Here is a 14720-nt window from a genome sequence, read left to right on the forward strand (position 1 = left end):
TGTGCCTGTGTTGGCACACCTGTGGGGGTGTGCGTGCCCAGGGCCATGTAAACAGCAGGAAGGGGAGCATGTGCTGGGGTCTGGGTGGCCCTCACTGCCAGCTGGCACAGTTTTCAGGCAAGCTGTGCAGGATGGTCTCCAGGTTCTGCTTGTCAGCACGGATCTCGGCGAGGTCATTCTCGAAGTCCTGGATCTGCAGCTCCTGCTGCTCAGACTCCTGCTCCAACAGCCTCATCTTCTTCTGCAGGGCCCCTGGAGAGTCCAGCTGCAGCCTCAGGTGTTCAAGGGCCTGCTGGGTCTCGTTCAGGGTCTGGGCTGGGGCACGATGGGTGTCCAGCGACCCTGCAGAGGGGCACAGCCAGGCTCAGCATGGGCTGGCTCCCCTGCAGGCCCCAGGAACCTGTGCAGCCCCCATCCCCTGAGACTCTCCCAGCTCAAACCTCCCAGGATTCCACCTGCCACCATCTACTAGGGAAAGAGAGGGACCAAGAGGGTGTGTGGTGAGGCGGGCAAGGGCCCAACGGGATCATGTGCAGACTCTGGAACTTTCCTCTTGGGTAACACTGGACACTGGTAATTTTTGTTGATGATGTTACTATTATAGTTAAAAAAGAAGGCCTCAGGTGAGTTGTCTCAGCCTCAGTTTCCTCACCTACAAAGCAGTATGTGAGAGCGAGGTCCTTGTGATTTCTGCTGGCTTGAACAGACTGCATCAATCTACCAAGGGCACACATTTACAGATGCCACCCATGTGCCAGGACATGGGAGGTCACTGGGGTGAAAAGCAAGATCTCTGGCTTCAGTTGATGGCTGGGCAGGTGGATGGAGCAGGAAGGACTGCCGGCCTGGAAGGCCCTGTGTGTAGCACCTCTACTTCCTAGGGTTAGGGACTCCCCTAATCCTAACCCAAGCAACAAACAAGAAGGTGGGGCCTGGTTCTCACATTCGAACTTGTGATGGTGGCATGGGACCCACGGGCTGCCTCCCCTACCTGGACCTTGCCATCTTGTCACTGTGTGACATTCAACAGAAAAACAGCACAGCCAGATGGGAGAATGATCAGGATGGGGAAGGGACTTGGGTGGAACCTCCCTCCAAAACTTAATCCCCACTGTAACTGCTGAGGGGTTGGAAGTTCTATTATGAAATTGAAAGGTGTGGCCTTAAAGAGGTGATTGGATTGTAGGACTGTGCAGTAGTGAATGGATTAATAATGGTGGTCAGGGACATGGTTCTGAGGACTTTAAAAGAAGAGCAAAGACAAGTTTTCTCTCTGTCTGCCCTGCCATTTCTGCAATGTGATACCCTGCCATCTCTGTTGCCACCACCGAGACCCTCACCGGATGTGTTCCCTGGACTTTGGACCTTCCAGACTCAGAAACTGTAAGCAAATAAACTTTATTTTCTTACAAATCACCCAGTTTCAGGTATTTTGTTATAATCAACAGAAACAGACTAATACAGGAAGTAAGTCCCAAGTGGCTGCTACCCCCACAGGATCCCACTGAGCCCTAAAGCCCCCGAGGGCCTGAATTCCTGGGCAAGGGAGGCTGGGTCAGAGGGCGAGTGGCTGCGGGACCTGAGCCTGGGACAAGAAGAAGCAGTAGGGGTTAAGGCCCTGCTGGCCTGGGCAAGTCCTGCTCCCAGCAAAGACCTCAAGAGGCCCCACCCTCCACAGGAAAGTCCAAACAGCCTGGCCTTTGAGATTCAGAATTGGGTTACAGCCACCACTCCACCTGCGCAGGCTGCCTAGGGCTCCCAGGGGCTCCAGGGACTCCCAGGGGCTCCAGGGGCTGGCCCAAGTGTGTGTTGTTCATTCCCTCATGCCAAGGTCCAGCACAGTGCCAGCGTGCAGTTTGATCAATGAATGAGTGACAATGTCTGGAGCAATTAAGCCTGGTAGAGCATTTGCTCTTGGGCAGACTCCCATGAGCCACAGCTTTCCCACTAACTGGCTGTGGGACCCTGGGTACATTATCTAAACTCTCCATGCCTCAGTTTCCTCATGCGAAATAGGAAGAGAATAAATGTCTTCACATCAAAAGATTAGTGTGAAAATCATGTAAGATCATGTGCTTGAGTAGCTTCGCGTGGACCTGGTGTCCAGACAAAATGTAGAACATGTCCTCTCTGCCTCCTGCTATTAATAACGAAGATTCAAAATGCATATGCTCGGGCTGGCCTGTGGCTCACTCGGGAGAGTGCGGTGCTCATAACACCAAGGCCACAGGTTCGGATCCCATATAGGGATGGCCGGTTTGCTCACTGGGTGAGCGTGGTGCTGACAACACCAAGTCAAGGGTTAAGATCCCCTTACTGGTCATCTTTTTTAAAAAAAAACAAAAAACAAACAAACAAACAAACAAACAAAAATGCATATGCTGTTCCATGGGTGAACCGTGAGGATAACACACTAAGTGAAATAAGCCAGTGGGATGAGGGAAGGGGGAAATGGACAGTCAGTATTTAATGTGTGTAGAGTTTTGGTTTGGGAAGTGAAAAAGTTCTGCAGGGGGATGGCAGTGGTGGTAGCACAACAGTGTGCATGTACTTAATGCCACTGACCTGTACACTTGAAAATGGCTAAGATGGTCAATTAATGTCATGTATATTTTACCACAATTATAAGAAATGCATGCAGTTCACTTCAGTCCAGCTGCTCCGACTGCTGTGTCCCCCAGCCTCCTTCACAGCCTCTGGGGTCTCCCTGCCTTGGTGGCTGCTGTCTCCTTCATCCAAAATGCCTCCTTGCTAACACCCATGCACTATGGCAAGCACTTTCTAAATTACCCCACTGATACTCCCATTTTACAGATGGGAGAACTGAGGTTCAGAGAAATAGAATGACTTGGCCAATGAAGGGACAGAAACAGATGTGAATCCTGGTCTGATTCCAAACCAGCACCTTATCCTTGATGCCACACCTGCTTCTGTGACGTTCTCCCTTCTCTCGAACCCTCCATCATGAGGGCTGACTGCTTACCTGGTACCCAGGGGTGTCTCTGCACATGTGAGTTTCTGTGTCTCCCTCCCCCACCAGACTAGAGGCCCCTGGAGGCACTAAGGGTTATTCAAAGTGAACTCACTTCTAGATGCCAACCCTGCCTAGCACGAGGCTTAGAGCAGTTGCAGATGCTTGTGACCGGCCACAAGGATGGGGATGGAGGAAGCCGTGGGGATGAGGAGGAGGAGGAGGAAAGCTTCCCTAGGCCTGGACCTCACAGGAAGATCCCGCAGCTGCCCAGGGGTTCAGGGCCCAGCCTGGGAGTCTCCTTACCCAGCCTGGCAAGTAGCTCCGACAAGGCCTTGATGTCCTTCTCCAGGGAGAGGCGCGATTTCTGGATCTGCTGCTCCATCTCGCTCAGCCCGGCACCCATCTTCGGGGGAAGGAAGGGATAGCTTGAGCGGGTGCCCGCTGGCTGCCAGGGGCAGGAGGAAATGGGGCGGGGTCCTTGGCACACGTACCTGCTCAGCTTCCTCCAGCTCCTTTCTGTGCACTCCAGAGTTCAGCACCTGCCGGGAGGCCTGTCGGAGGGTGGCCTGCGTCTGGCTGGCGAGCCGGCTGGCACGGCGGTGCCCCTGCTTGCCCTCCCTCAGCAAGGTCTTAGCAAGCTGCAGGGTGGGTGACAGCAACAGGGAGAAGAGAGTAAGTGGGGTAAGTCCTTTTGGAGGTAAAGAGCTCTCATGGCCAAGCAGTCATCTGCCTCACGCACCAGATCATTCGTTCATTCAACAAACACGTACGAATGCAGGCTAAGTGCTGGGCGCAGCGCAAATTGCCGGATACCACTCATTTCTCTCCGGAAGAGAAATTCTGTTTTATTATTTTATTAACTAATTAATTTATTTTGTTGGTGGCTGGCTGGTACGAGCCAAAGTCCAAACAGCAGGACAAGAAATCAAGCCTGGAACTCCAACTTCACATCCAGCCCTTTCTCTAGGTGACCATAAAGTCAGTTTACTTGGGGTGGGAGCAACAGAGCCAGCAACAGAGCTGGGAGACACACGCCAATTCAAATTTGGCCCCAATGAAAGGAAAGCCTACAGGCTTAGGCAGTAAGGCCAAACCGACCTAGGTGTGGGTCCTGGTTATGCGAGTTAAGTTCCTGGACCTGGCCGGGCCTCAGTGTCCTCACCTGTACAATGGGGACAGCGATGACACCTAGTTCATAAGGAGTCAACAAGGTCTCCCACATGAAGCTCCCGAGCCAAGAGCCGGGGACCCACGAGCAGTGAGTAAGTATGGAGTACTCAGCAGGGGACACCGGGTGGGGGCACAGCTACAGGGACAATGATTAACCTACAGCGGGGCAGCTCTTATATGCAGTCCTTCCACAGGCCCAGAAGGCGGGAAGCCATTGTGGTCATGGCCATGGCCCTGACCTTGGCATTGTCCTTGGCCAACAACTCTGCTTCTCTGCCCTTCTTCTTGGCGCTGGAGGAGAGAGATGCCGCGTTTCCCAGCATCCTCTCTGCCTGCTTGGTCTTCTTTATCGTGTCTGCAACAAGCCTGTCCCTGACGATGCCTGCCTTCCTCTGCAGTGCGGCCTGGTCCTGGGGCCGAGGAAAGCTTGGCTTCATTCCTGCAAACCCGGCAGAGGCTGTGTCAGGAGAACTGGGCACACACATTGAGAGCCTGCCAGGCGGTCACTGGCAGATGCCCAAGCAGCTCCAGACCCTTGGACAGCAGGAGTGGAGTTTCTGTGTGCAACCTTCTCAGGCTTATCCAGGAAAACAATAACAAAAACGAGAGCAAGACATTCTGCTCACTGAATGTAAAGATGCATGTTATATTATGGTATCTCTTAAAGTCACAAAATTACATGTGGTCAGTGCCTGGCCAATGGTGGGGTTGGGGAGCCACAGCACAATCCATTTAGCTCTTTATTTTTATGTGCCCCCTATTCCTAACAAGGCTTCGAGGCAGTGTGTAGTGACAGATAAACCAACAATTGGACAATTACAGTAGAAACTCAAAAGCCATATATAACTGGGGGGTGGGAGGGAGGAAAGAGGTGTGAGATGTACCAGAAAATTAGGATAATGACTTTGCAGGAATGTAATGCTCTATTTCCCTCTGAGCTCCCAAGCAGCCAAGACAAAAAGGGAAATATTACAATTCCCATAGATTCTATTATCTAATAAAAAGCAGTTTCTCTTTGTAAAGAGAGACTTTCTCCGTTCCTTTCCTTTTCTTCGCTTTCCAATAAAATTCTAAGGGACGTTTATCATCAGGAGTTCTGATTACAGTAGACAAATTTAACAAAATCAAGGCTTCTAATCTTCATGGCTATAATATTACATAATCGTTCTATCCAGAAATTATATCTACTTGCTTTTTATACACAAAATGGTGTTTCCTAAAGTGCATTCTGTTGAGCCCAAATTCTGCAGGGTGTCAATAAACATTAGGGGGAAATGTCAATTAAGTTGGAAGAAAGTGAACCAAGTTTTCTTATTACAGGACTTCTCAGAGCCTTTAATAGTCTGTTTAGGGTCTTGAGGGTGTTGCAGCACAAGACATTTCCTAAATTTATTTGAACACAAACCCTCTCTTGGCAGAACATATCACAGGCTAGGAGACCCCGGATCACACCCTGGGAAATGCTGCTCCACATTTCGTTCCATGAATTTTCCTTTCATCCTGAACACCAACAGAACACAGGCCAACTGGTGGCAGGAGGGGGTGTCTCTGAACTGGAGTAGGAATGGGGAAAAGAGTCTGGGGTTGGAGGTTTGAGGCTAGCCCTCAGGTAGATAATAGAGCAGCACCAGAGAGGCACATTTCCATCCAGAACATGCAAGAATTTTCTCCCTTTCAGAACCACGCACAGTGAGGCGATACCTGGTAAGGCAGGGAGCACTATATTGCTGGAGACAGGAGCACTATATTGCTCAAGCCAAGTGTGGATGAGCCCCCTGCCTGGTGTGGAATTTTCAGCAGATGAATTTAAGACCCCTTATAGTTCTAATGTTCTAAAATCCTAATATTCCATCATTACATATCATCAAATTAACGTTTTCCTAAATATGACTCTAGATACATGAGCACACATGGCCACACCTTTCTCATAGGAGGCCCCCTAATCGGTGGGTGGCCAGGACTTCAGGCCACCAAGGAACATGGAGAGTAGGAGGCACTGACCAGCCTACCCTCTACGCGGAGGGTCTGGGTCCAAGGCTGGAGCAGGGTTGGTGGGGCGGAGTGAGGCTGCAGAACAAAGACAACGTCAGGGGCCTGCCTTGTGGTCTCTGATCCCAGGAGACCTCTGGAGCTCAGGGTGTGTTCCTGCCTTACCCAGCCCACTGGATAAGAAGCCACAAATAAGGCGTGAGAGGGCTTCTGCCTGGAGCAAAGAGGATATCGCAGAAACCCATCACACAGGAGAATCATAACACTTGCTGGTTTCTATTCCCAGTTCAGCTTGACCCAGGGATAGATAGTAATTCCCTTCCTCAGTTTACCCATCTGTAAAGTGGGGACACTTAGCCTTATTTCCCTAAAGTCCAAAGGAGACCTAGACTGGCATCAACCCATACCCTCTTCTAAAGAGAAACTCCATCCCTCCCCCTGTAGCCCCAACTCAGCACTGGACCATATTTGCACCAGGTAACAGGGTCCCCAGCCAGAGTGGACTGGACCAGGGATGGACAGCCCCCGGCATCAGATTCCCCTCCCATCTGGTCCCGAGGGGCTTGCATGTGGTCTGGATGGGATGGCCATGTGGGCTAATATCCGGTGAGCACTATGTGATGAGGGGAGAGAGGAGCAGCCACAGGAGGGGTCCAGAGAGGCAGAGGGAATGGTCCGCTGGGCTTAGGCCCACATGGCTGGACTCCGCCCCCTGCAACCAAGCCTGCCCTGGTTGAGGAGAGAGTCAGGTGGATCACAGAGCCTAGGGCTCAGTGGGACAGGCGTACCTTCCAAGTCAGCCAGCAGGGTCCTGGCTCCCCAGACGGTCACTGTGGCAGCCTGGATAGACGAGGAGGCCCGGGTCAGGGCAGCTCTGGCCTCCTGGTGCAGCTGGAGAGAGGGGAAGATAGGCTGGTAGCTGGCCTCTGCCTGGAGGCGGGTCAGGTGGGCACCAAACCCACATACACATGGCCCCAAAACATCACCAAGACTCTGATGTTGCATCGTGCTGTTTCCCAGAACACCTGATCTTGTTATTATACAAGTGTTAAATGCTGAACCCCTCTCCCAAGAAGCAGCCTGTCCTACAAAAGCTTGAAGGAAAGCAAGCACTAAAGCGAAAACGGAGAACTGAACCTTTCTTTCCAGAATGCTATGTCCCAGCAGTGGAAATGAAAGAGCAAATCTGTTTATTGTACAACTTTTACTCACAGGAAACTGGTTTCTTCCCCTCTGCCAATAAACACAACCAGATACTTAAAGAATTTGCGTTTGATCGGTGCGTGGGTAAATAAAATGTGGGTCATTCATATAACGGAATATTACTCAGCCATGAAAAGGAATGAGGTCCCAATTCAGGCTACGATGTGGGTGAACCTTGAAAACACTATGCTAGGTGAAAGAAGCCTGCCACAAGGGGCCACATGTTTTATGATTCCATTTACGTGAAATATCCAGAATAGGTTAATCCTTAGAGACAGAAAGCCGATTGCGGTTGCCAGGGGCTGAGGGAGGAAGAAACGGGGACTTTTTAGTGGGTGTGGCATTTCTGTCTGGAGTGAAGAAAATGTTCTGAAACTAGATAAGGGAGGAAATGATGCAATATTGGGAATGTATGAAATGCCACTGAATTGTACATTTTAAAATGCATAATTGTATGTTACGTGAATTTCACCGCAATCAAAATAAATAAAATGGGTTTGAAGAGCCACCAAATGCTGCCCCAGTGGGCGCTTAGCAGGGTGAGGAGGGGGAGGAAGGTGGGGCTGCCACGGCAGGGTCTGGCCCTGATGTTACTACGGCTCTCGGGGGGTCCTGGGGAGTCACTTCTCTTCCCAGCACACTAGCCCTGGACCAGGGTAGCCAGCAGGTCAGTGGGCACTACCCTGGGGGCCCCAACGCAGCAAAGCTCCCCAGGCATGTACCAGGCACTGGGCTCAGCTCTTCAGACATAGTCTCACTCTCCACAGAGAGCCCTGTTTCCTGCCTTTAAAAGGAAGATGAGGGCTCCGGGACAAGCCATTACCACGACAAGGGGTGGGATATGCAGGGGGAGTTCATGGTATTAAGTCCTGTTGTTTTCCTGGTTTTGATACTTGTCCTATGGGGCATAATGCTAACCCGAGGACAGTCTGTGTGAAGGGCAGAGGGGAATTCTTTGTACTGTCTTTACAACCTTTTTGTAAGTCTACAGTTATTTCCAAGTGAAAAGTTAAAAAAAATTTTTAAAGAGGTCTTTTATACTTTAGCAGGTTGGAAAGCACTGGACGAAGCGAAATTCACCCCTTACTTCTTGAATTCCCTGGTTATGGAATGTTCTCTCCCCTTACGGACTGTAAATGTCAAACTGTGTGATTTAACACCGTGAGTCCCAAGGAGTGCTCACGGTAGGTGCTCGCTAAATATCTGGAGAATGAACTAGGGAACGGATGAGGGTATGAACAAGTTGTAACTGATTCTGAGCACGGGTCTTGGGCGTGGCCCTGGGTGCTGCTGGAGCTGTTGTCTGCCTGTCCTTCTGTCCTTCTGCTCTCTTCTCACTCCTTTACTCTCTTCCTGGGAAATCAGCATCCCTTCCCTTGGCTCAGGCTGCCTCTGAGGTTATCAGGAGTTTTGTGGGAAGCAGCAGAGGATGGAAATACTACTTCCTGTCTTTGCCCTTCCCTCTCCTGCAACTCCTGACCCCAGATCACCCGCAGGGCAGCCCCAACCTCCTCCAAGTGCCCTGTTTCAAAGGACAAGAGCTGACCTGCGTAAGGGGCTCCATCCTCTGCAGTGCTGCCTGGGCAGTGGCCTGGAGGGCCTGGGCAGCCTCAGTCACCGTGCTCTCCCTGGATGCGACTGTCTTCTCCAGGGCTCGCACCTGCAGGCCCAGGTCCCCAGCCTGGGACTTCTGAGGCTGCAAGGAGACAGAGGGCTCAGGCAGGGACTATCAGGAAGGTCCAGGGGGCATATCCTCTACTGCTGGGTTGAGGCTGAGGGTCAGCCCCTGGCAGCCAGCCCCGAATCCAAGCTCATGTCCCACGAAAACACGGTGGGCTTCCCTGATGCCCCAGGTACATCGAAAGCCCCAGGGGCAGGGATGACAGGGGTGGGGCTGCGTGTGGACCCTTTGAGGCAGAGGGGCCAGGGCAAGAAAAGCCAGGCTGGGAAACCTGCCACTTGAGGCTCAGATTCCAGCCCCACCAAGTTCTAGCTGCACTTCCTTGGGCCACTCAGTAACCTCCCTGACCACATTTCCTCACTGTGAAGTGAGAATCCTTCCCCAGGTCCATAGTCCCTTAGCTGCCACCTTGAGGCCAGATGTGCTTCACAGTGCAGAATTTCCTGGACTTTAGAGAGGCAGGACTGTGCAGGTGCTGCACCTGAGCAGTGTCTGCAAAGACCTCAGATAAGCAGCCTCGGGCAGTCAGTTCCGGTCGGGTTTTGTCCCAAGTGCATTTGTGTAAGCTTAGTCCTTTTTTTTTTTTTTTTTTTTGTCTGTTTCGTGACCAGTAAGGGGATCGCAACCCTTGGTGTGGTGTTGCCCGCTCCGCGCTCAGCCAGTGAGCGCACCGGCCACTCCTATATAGGATCCGAACCCGCGGCGGGAGCGTCGCTGCACTCCCACCGCTGCACTCTCCCGAGTGCGCCACGGGGCGGCCCAAGCTTAGTCTTTTTTAAAGTTCAGTTCCTGAGCACTGGGATTACAGGATTACTGAATAGGCACATGGACCTGATTTATCCAGAGGTGATGAGCGCAGGGCGAGGGGCACAGGAGATGACTGGCCACCTTGTGCATTACTCAGGAATCCCCCCTTAGCTCCCATGGACGCAGCCCTAAAATAACCTAATGGGTGAGCTCTGTGTGATGGACGGAGTAACTGAGGCTCAGGGAGGGAAAGTCCTTGGCCAAGGTCACAGAATTGGAGTGGTGGAGCTGGGATTTCATCCCATGTCCATCCAGCATCATTGCCAATGTCACTCTAGGGGAGAAGAGGCTCCAGCCTCCATATTATTATAATCAACATCAAAGACTGGTTGAGCTCTAACTCTGCCAAGCCCTGTAGATAACTTATCCCATTTTAATCGAGTGCTATATGGTTACAAATAAGCCATGTCACCTGCCTTTGCCTGGACTCCACTGGTTTTTCCAGCTGCTAGATCCCCTCACCCCCACCCCATGCAGAACTTTGAGGCCGGCCGGCCGAGCTGACCAGTGCTCCGGGGACAGCCAGCGAGGCCAGGCGTGGGGCTGCCTCTGCACCAACTTGCTGCACGGCAGCCAGCACACTCTCAGCTTCAGGCAGCACCTCCGCCACAGCCGTGCTCAGTGCTTTCTGGGCCGCCTGGACCTCCTGGTACCTGGGAGGAGACAGAGGCCAGGATGGCCACAGAGCATGGTGGCGGGGCCATCCCTCCCCATCGCTGTCCGGGACCCTGGCAGGAGCCCCTGACTTGCAAAGTCCTCTCTCAAGTTCCCTGGCAGAGTTATCCTTTGCAGGGTCAGTACCCAGCAGCTGGCCTCTGAAGGTGGCCACTACTCTGCAGCTTTCAAATGAACCAGAAAGGCAGTGAAGGGGCCACATTCTTGTGTCTCATTCATTCAGTCCAGTCACACTGTTCTGAAAGGGCTCCCGCCTGGTTTCTGCTGCAGAATCACATGTTTTGCAAATGTTTGGCTCTTCCGGATTGTGAAGAGGAAAATGCCTGGCAGTGTGGGAAGCACAGTGGCCCAGGCCCTGGTCTTGGCTCAGCCGTGCACTTGCTGGCGACTTTGGGCCTGTCTCTTTCCACTGGTAAATGGAGATCCCTGGGCCGTGTGACTGTATGGAGCCATTAGCCCTGATGGCCTGTGATTCTGCCATCAGCCAGCTGGAATGGGTTTCCTGACCTTTCCAGCTGTCCACACCCTTCCCCACCCAGTCCTCCCTCACTATGGGCATCGCTGGGGTGGAGACCCTCGGCTTCCTTCCCGCTCCTCACTCTTCTCTGAGAGCCTGCACCCCTGCCCCCAGGAGTGGGTCACGTGACCTCACCCCAGCCATGCTGACTGGCTCTGGGCTGGACAGCTGATCTGAGCTGAGCCAGTCAGATTCTCTCATCTGGACATGTCAGCTTGGGACTCAGCCAGATGTTGGTGGGTCTCCACTGACCCCTGAACTGAGGGGGATATAAGGGGACACCCAGAGTAGAGAAGCAGAGCTGGCTGGTCTACAGAGGCAAAGAAGGAAGCTGGTGGCACAGAGGAGCTGGGAGAAGCTGGGAGGAGCTGCCCTGAACTTGGGGGGTGGATGCAGGGGATGCTGCAGGGGAGAGAGAGAGATGTGCTGCTCTGGGTTCCAGTGTTCGTCTCTTCTCTCAAGAGGCTGAGCTGCATCCCCCAGCATAAGTGGGTTTCTGTAACTCACCACCAAGCAGGCCCAAGACCCCATGGCCCCACTCTGAGTGGGATGCAGATCCCAGATATCCCAACCAACAACAAAGAACTTCAGGACTCAGAGGAAGCCCATTCTGGAACCAGCAGCCTCCAGTTGGGCCCCATCACATCCAGAAACAAACCCCAAACTTCTAGCCATACCTGGGGAGGTCTCACCTGTCCTCCAGTTCCTGCTGGGTCTTCAGGGCCACCCTTCCCTCCACCAGACTCCAGAGAAGCTCGTAACTGGAGTTGGAGGCAAGCAGGGCCCTCCAAGCAGCAGCTTTGATCCTGGCAGTGGTGTCTTGGTGGCTGTATGAAAACACCCTCCTGACCATCACCAAGAACTCACGCAGAAGGGGGATTGGGCCCAAAGCCACACCCCCTACTACCTGGGCACAACCTAACTATGCCCCTGGGCCTTACCTCCTGGCGAGGGCACGGGCCTCTGCGGCCAGATGGCTCCAATTGGTGGGCTGGCCTGGCCCCTCCTGAGGAATCACCTTCAGAGAAAAGGGGAAAAGAGGAAAAACTGAGAGCTATCCCAGAAAGGCAAGGACCACTTGTGGCTAAATTATTGGGCAGAACTAGATGGCACCAGTGATTTTATAAATGCACAAAGCTAGCCACAAAGTTGGCATCCAGACAGCAGAGTCCCAGGGATAGAAACAGCAATGAGGAGGCCGCCCCACTGACTGCGCCTTCACTGTCTAGCGGAATACGCCTCGCTCTTTGCAAACATCATCTCACTGAATCGGTGGAGGGGGCACCGTATGATCCCCAATTTACAGATAAAACTGAGCCTCCCCAAAGGGGGAGGCATGCCCACGGTCACCAGGTCAATAGCAGGGTTGGGGCAAGGACCAAGGCCCAGGCTCAGAGGAAGGGGGATGCCCTGGGTACCAGAGACGTGAGAACGGTGGCTGCGTGCAGAATCTCCTCTTCCGAGGACTCCAGAGCTGCTTCCAGGTCTACCAGCTGCAAGCAGGTCTTCTGGGCTCCGGCCCGGGCACAGTGGGCACTTTTGCTCAGTGCCTGCAGCTGCTCCCGGGCACCCTTCACAGCACTCTCGAGGCCTGTCATCTGCTCCAGGAAGGCTTCCCGGGCCCCTGGAGGAAGCCCAAAGGTTGGGGGTCACAGAGTGGTTGAGATTTCACACACTAAAGCCCCCACCCCAGGGGTCCCATTTGTGTCCCCCATTCTCCCCAGGCTCACCAACAGGTTCAAAGGAAAAGCCTCCCCATGTTATAGGTGCAAAAACTGAGGCCCGGAGAAGGCAAATCACGACCCCACATCCCACACACAGTAAGCCAGCCACACACGAGGGACTGGGAGAGACCCCAGCCTTCTAGAGCCACGACAAGCAATTCCTGGGTCTGGGACAGAAGCGGCTTTCCACCTCGAGTCAGCTCCAGAATTTGCAATGTGGCTCACATGTGGGCATTTTAAGACGTGGCACCTGATATCTCCCTATGACAATAGTCCTGCTAACAGGTGCTCAGCTCATGTACAGCTGACTGCTAAAGGAGTATAGTGCTTATAAGTGTAAAACTTCATAAAATAACCAATTCATTTTCAGTGCTTATTCCTTGTTCCAGGGCCAAATTCCACCTGGCTTTAGTGACAGGTCTCCTTCTTCTTTATTTACTTGTTTATTTCCTATGTGGCAAGCACCGAGCAACGAGCAAAACAGTAAGAATCAAGACAGTAGGGGCTCCACCTGTTTAGCACCTGGAATAGCACCCCAAGACTTGAGGGGCAAGTGAATACATGGGACCCAGCCCCTGCCCTCCCTGAGCTTACAGTCTGGGTAGGGCAGGAGGCATGGGGACAGAGACAGATATTAGTAAAGTTACAAGTACAAGGGGGCTGGGGACATTGAAGGAGAGGCCCCTAGGGTGACAGGACTGTATCATGAGAGCCCTCAAATCATCCCACAAGACCAGACTGAAGGCTCCACAGGGCACGTCTGACCAGCCTGCCTTCCCTTGCCTCCTAGTCTCCTGCTCTCCAGCTGTACCTTGCAGCAGGTGGTGGTCCTGGTAGACGTCCCCCCGTGGGGCCTCTCCCTGAAGAATGTCTAGTGGTCCCCAGGGACTGCCACAGCTGGACCCCTGCAGCCACCCCTCCATCAGGGTCAGCCTGGCCTTCAGCTTGGCCACCTTGGAGGGGACAGGGAAGGAAAGGTGTATGAGGCTTTGGCCTTGAAGTCCCGCCCAGAAACCCCCTGCCTTCTGCCTGGCCTGTGCTCTCTGTGGGTTCCATTCTCCAAATCCTACCCTGGGCCTCCAAGCTAAGGGCACATCACGTTGCGGTTGAGAGCCAGCCTTGTCTACCCCGTTGTGGCTGTCTCCTCCCTTCTCATACCCGTGGCACCTGCTGACACTCAGCGGACCACGCCCCTGTCCTACCGCAGGAGGGAAATCCCCTGAGGACTTGTCTGTCCTGTTTGCTGTATTCCCAAGACTTGGCACAGAGCAGACACGCCGTGGACACCTGCTGGCTGAGGGTGCGATGCAATGTCCCCTAGCTCCATTCTTCCAGTCATGTGAATAGCAACTGCATTCACAGAGCACTTACAAGGAGCCAGCCGCAGTACGAATGCCTGCCACGCCCTAGCTCAATTCACCCTGTGGCCACTGCGGGAGACAGGGCCACAAGTCCCAAGTTCTCTCCTCCATTCCAAAGCCCTAAATGCTTTGAAAAACCGCAAGGATTCCCATTCCTTACGTGATGGCAAAATCTGGCCTGAACTCATTTGGGCGTAAAAGTGTCTGGAGATAGGCTATCGGTGGTCTTTATTTACCCACTTGGTATAAATGTTCTTCTGTTTTCCTGCAGAAATTTCAATGGGTCTGATTTCAATGGGCCCATTCACTGCTGGGGCTGTTACCTAACATTCAGCACACGCTGTCTTATCTTTCTGCAGTACCATGCAATCTGCATGCTGGCCCCAGTGGTTGCCAGTAAGATGCTGCAGGACTGAACGATCTCTGCTTTGGAGTAGGAAAGAGAGACTGAGGTGCACCCAGGCCACCTTTGCCTGGCTGGGCATGTGACAACTAACAGTACTGGGGAGGGAACTCCAATGGGCTACCCCTAGAACTCAAACTGACTCCTGTACCATGCCACCCCCCTGCTTGAAATTCTGTTTGTGACCCAGAACGGGCACTGTATCCCCCTGACCCT

At 53.0% G+C, this 14720-nt stretch overlaps 1 protein-coding gene across 1 annotated transcript in view; it reads right to left on the reverse strand.

Moving 5' to 3' along the window:
• The window catches only part of LAMC3 (laminin, gamma 3), a 65930-nt gene continuing 51210 nt past the window's right edge, over positions 1–14720 (reverse strand). Inside the window, exons 19-29 of the mRNA XM_008583208.1 lie at positions 13552–13693; positions 12435–12640; positions 11958–12034; positions 11709–11843; positions 10330–10477; positions 8883–9032; positions 6922–7024; positions 4384–4583; positions 3466–3612; positions 3278–3377; positions 1–342 (exon numbers count right to left, since the gene is read on the reverse strand). Of these exons, the coding sequence (XP_008581430.1) occupies positions 92–342; positions 3278–3377; positions 3466–3612; positions 4384–4583; positions 6922–7024; positions 8883–9032; positions 10330–10477; positions 11709–11843; positions 11958–12034; positions 12435–12640; positions 13552–13693 (1659 nt within the window). The 3' untranslated portion in view covers positions 1–91. The remainder of the gene's footprint in view (positions 343–3277; positions 3378–3465; positions 3613–4383; positions 4584–6921; positions 7025–8882; positions 9033–10329; positions 10478–11708; positions 11844–11957; positions 12035–12434; positions 12641–13551; positions 13694–14720) is intronic.

This window comes from Galeopterus variegatus, unplaced genomic scaffold (assembly GCF_000696425.1).
Source record: "Galeopterus variegatus unplaced genomic scaffold, G_variegatus-3.0.2 Scaffold2851, whole genome shotgun sequence".
Taxonomy (NCBI): Eukaryota; Metazoa; Chordata; class Mammalia; order Dermoptera; family Cynocephalidae; genus Galeopterus; species Galeopterus variegatus.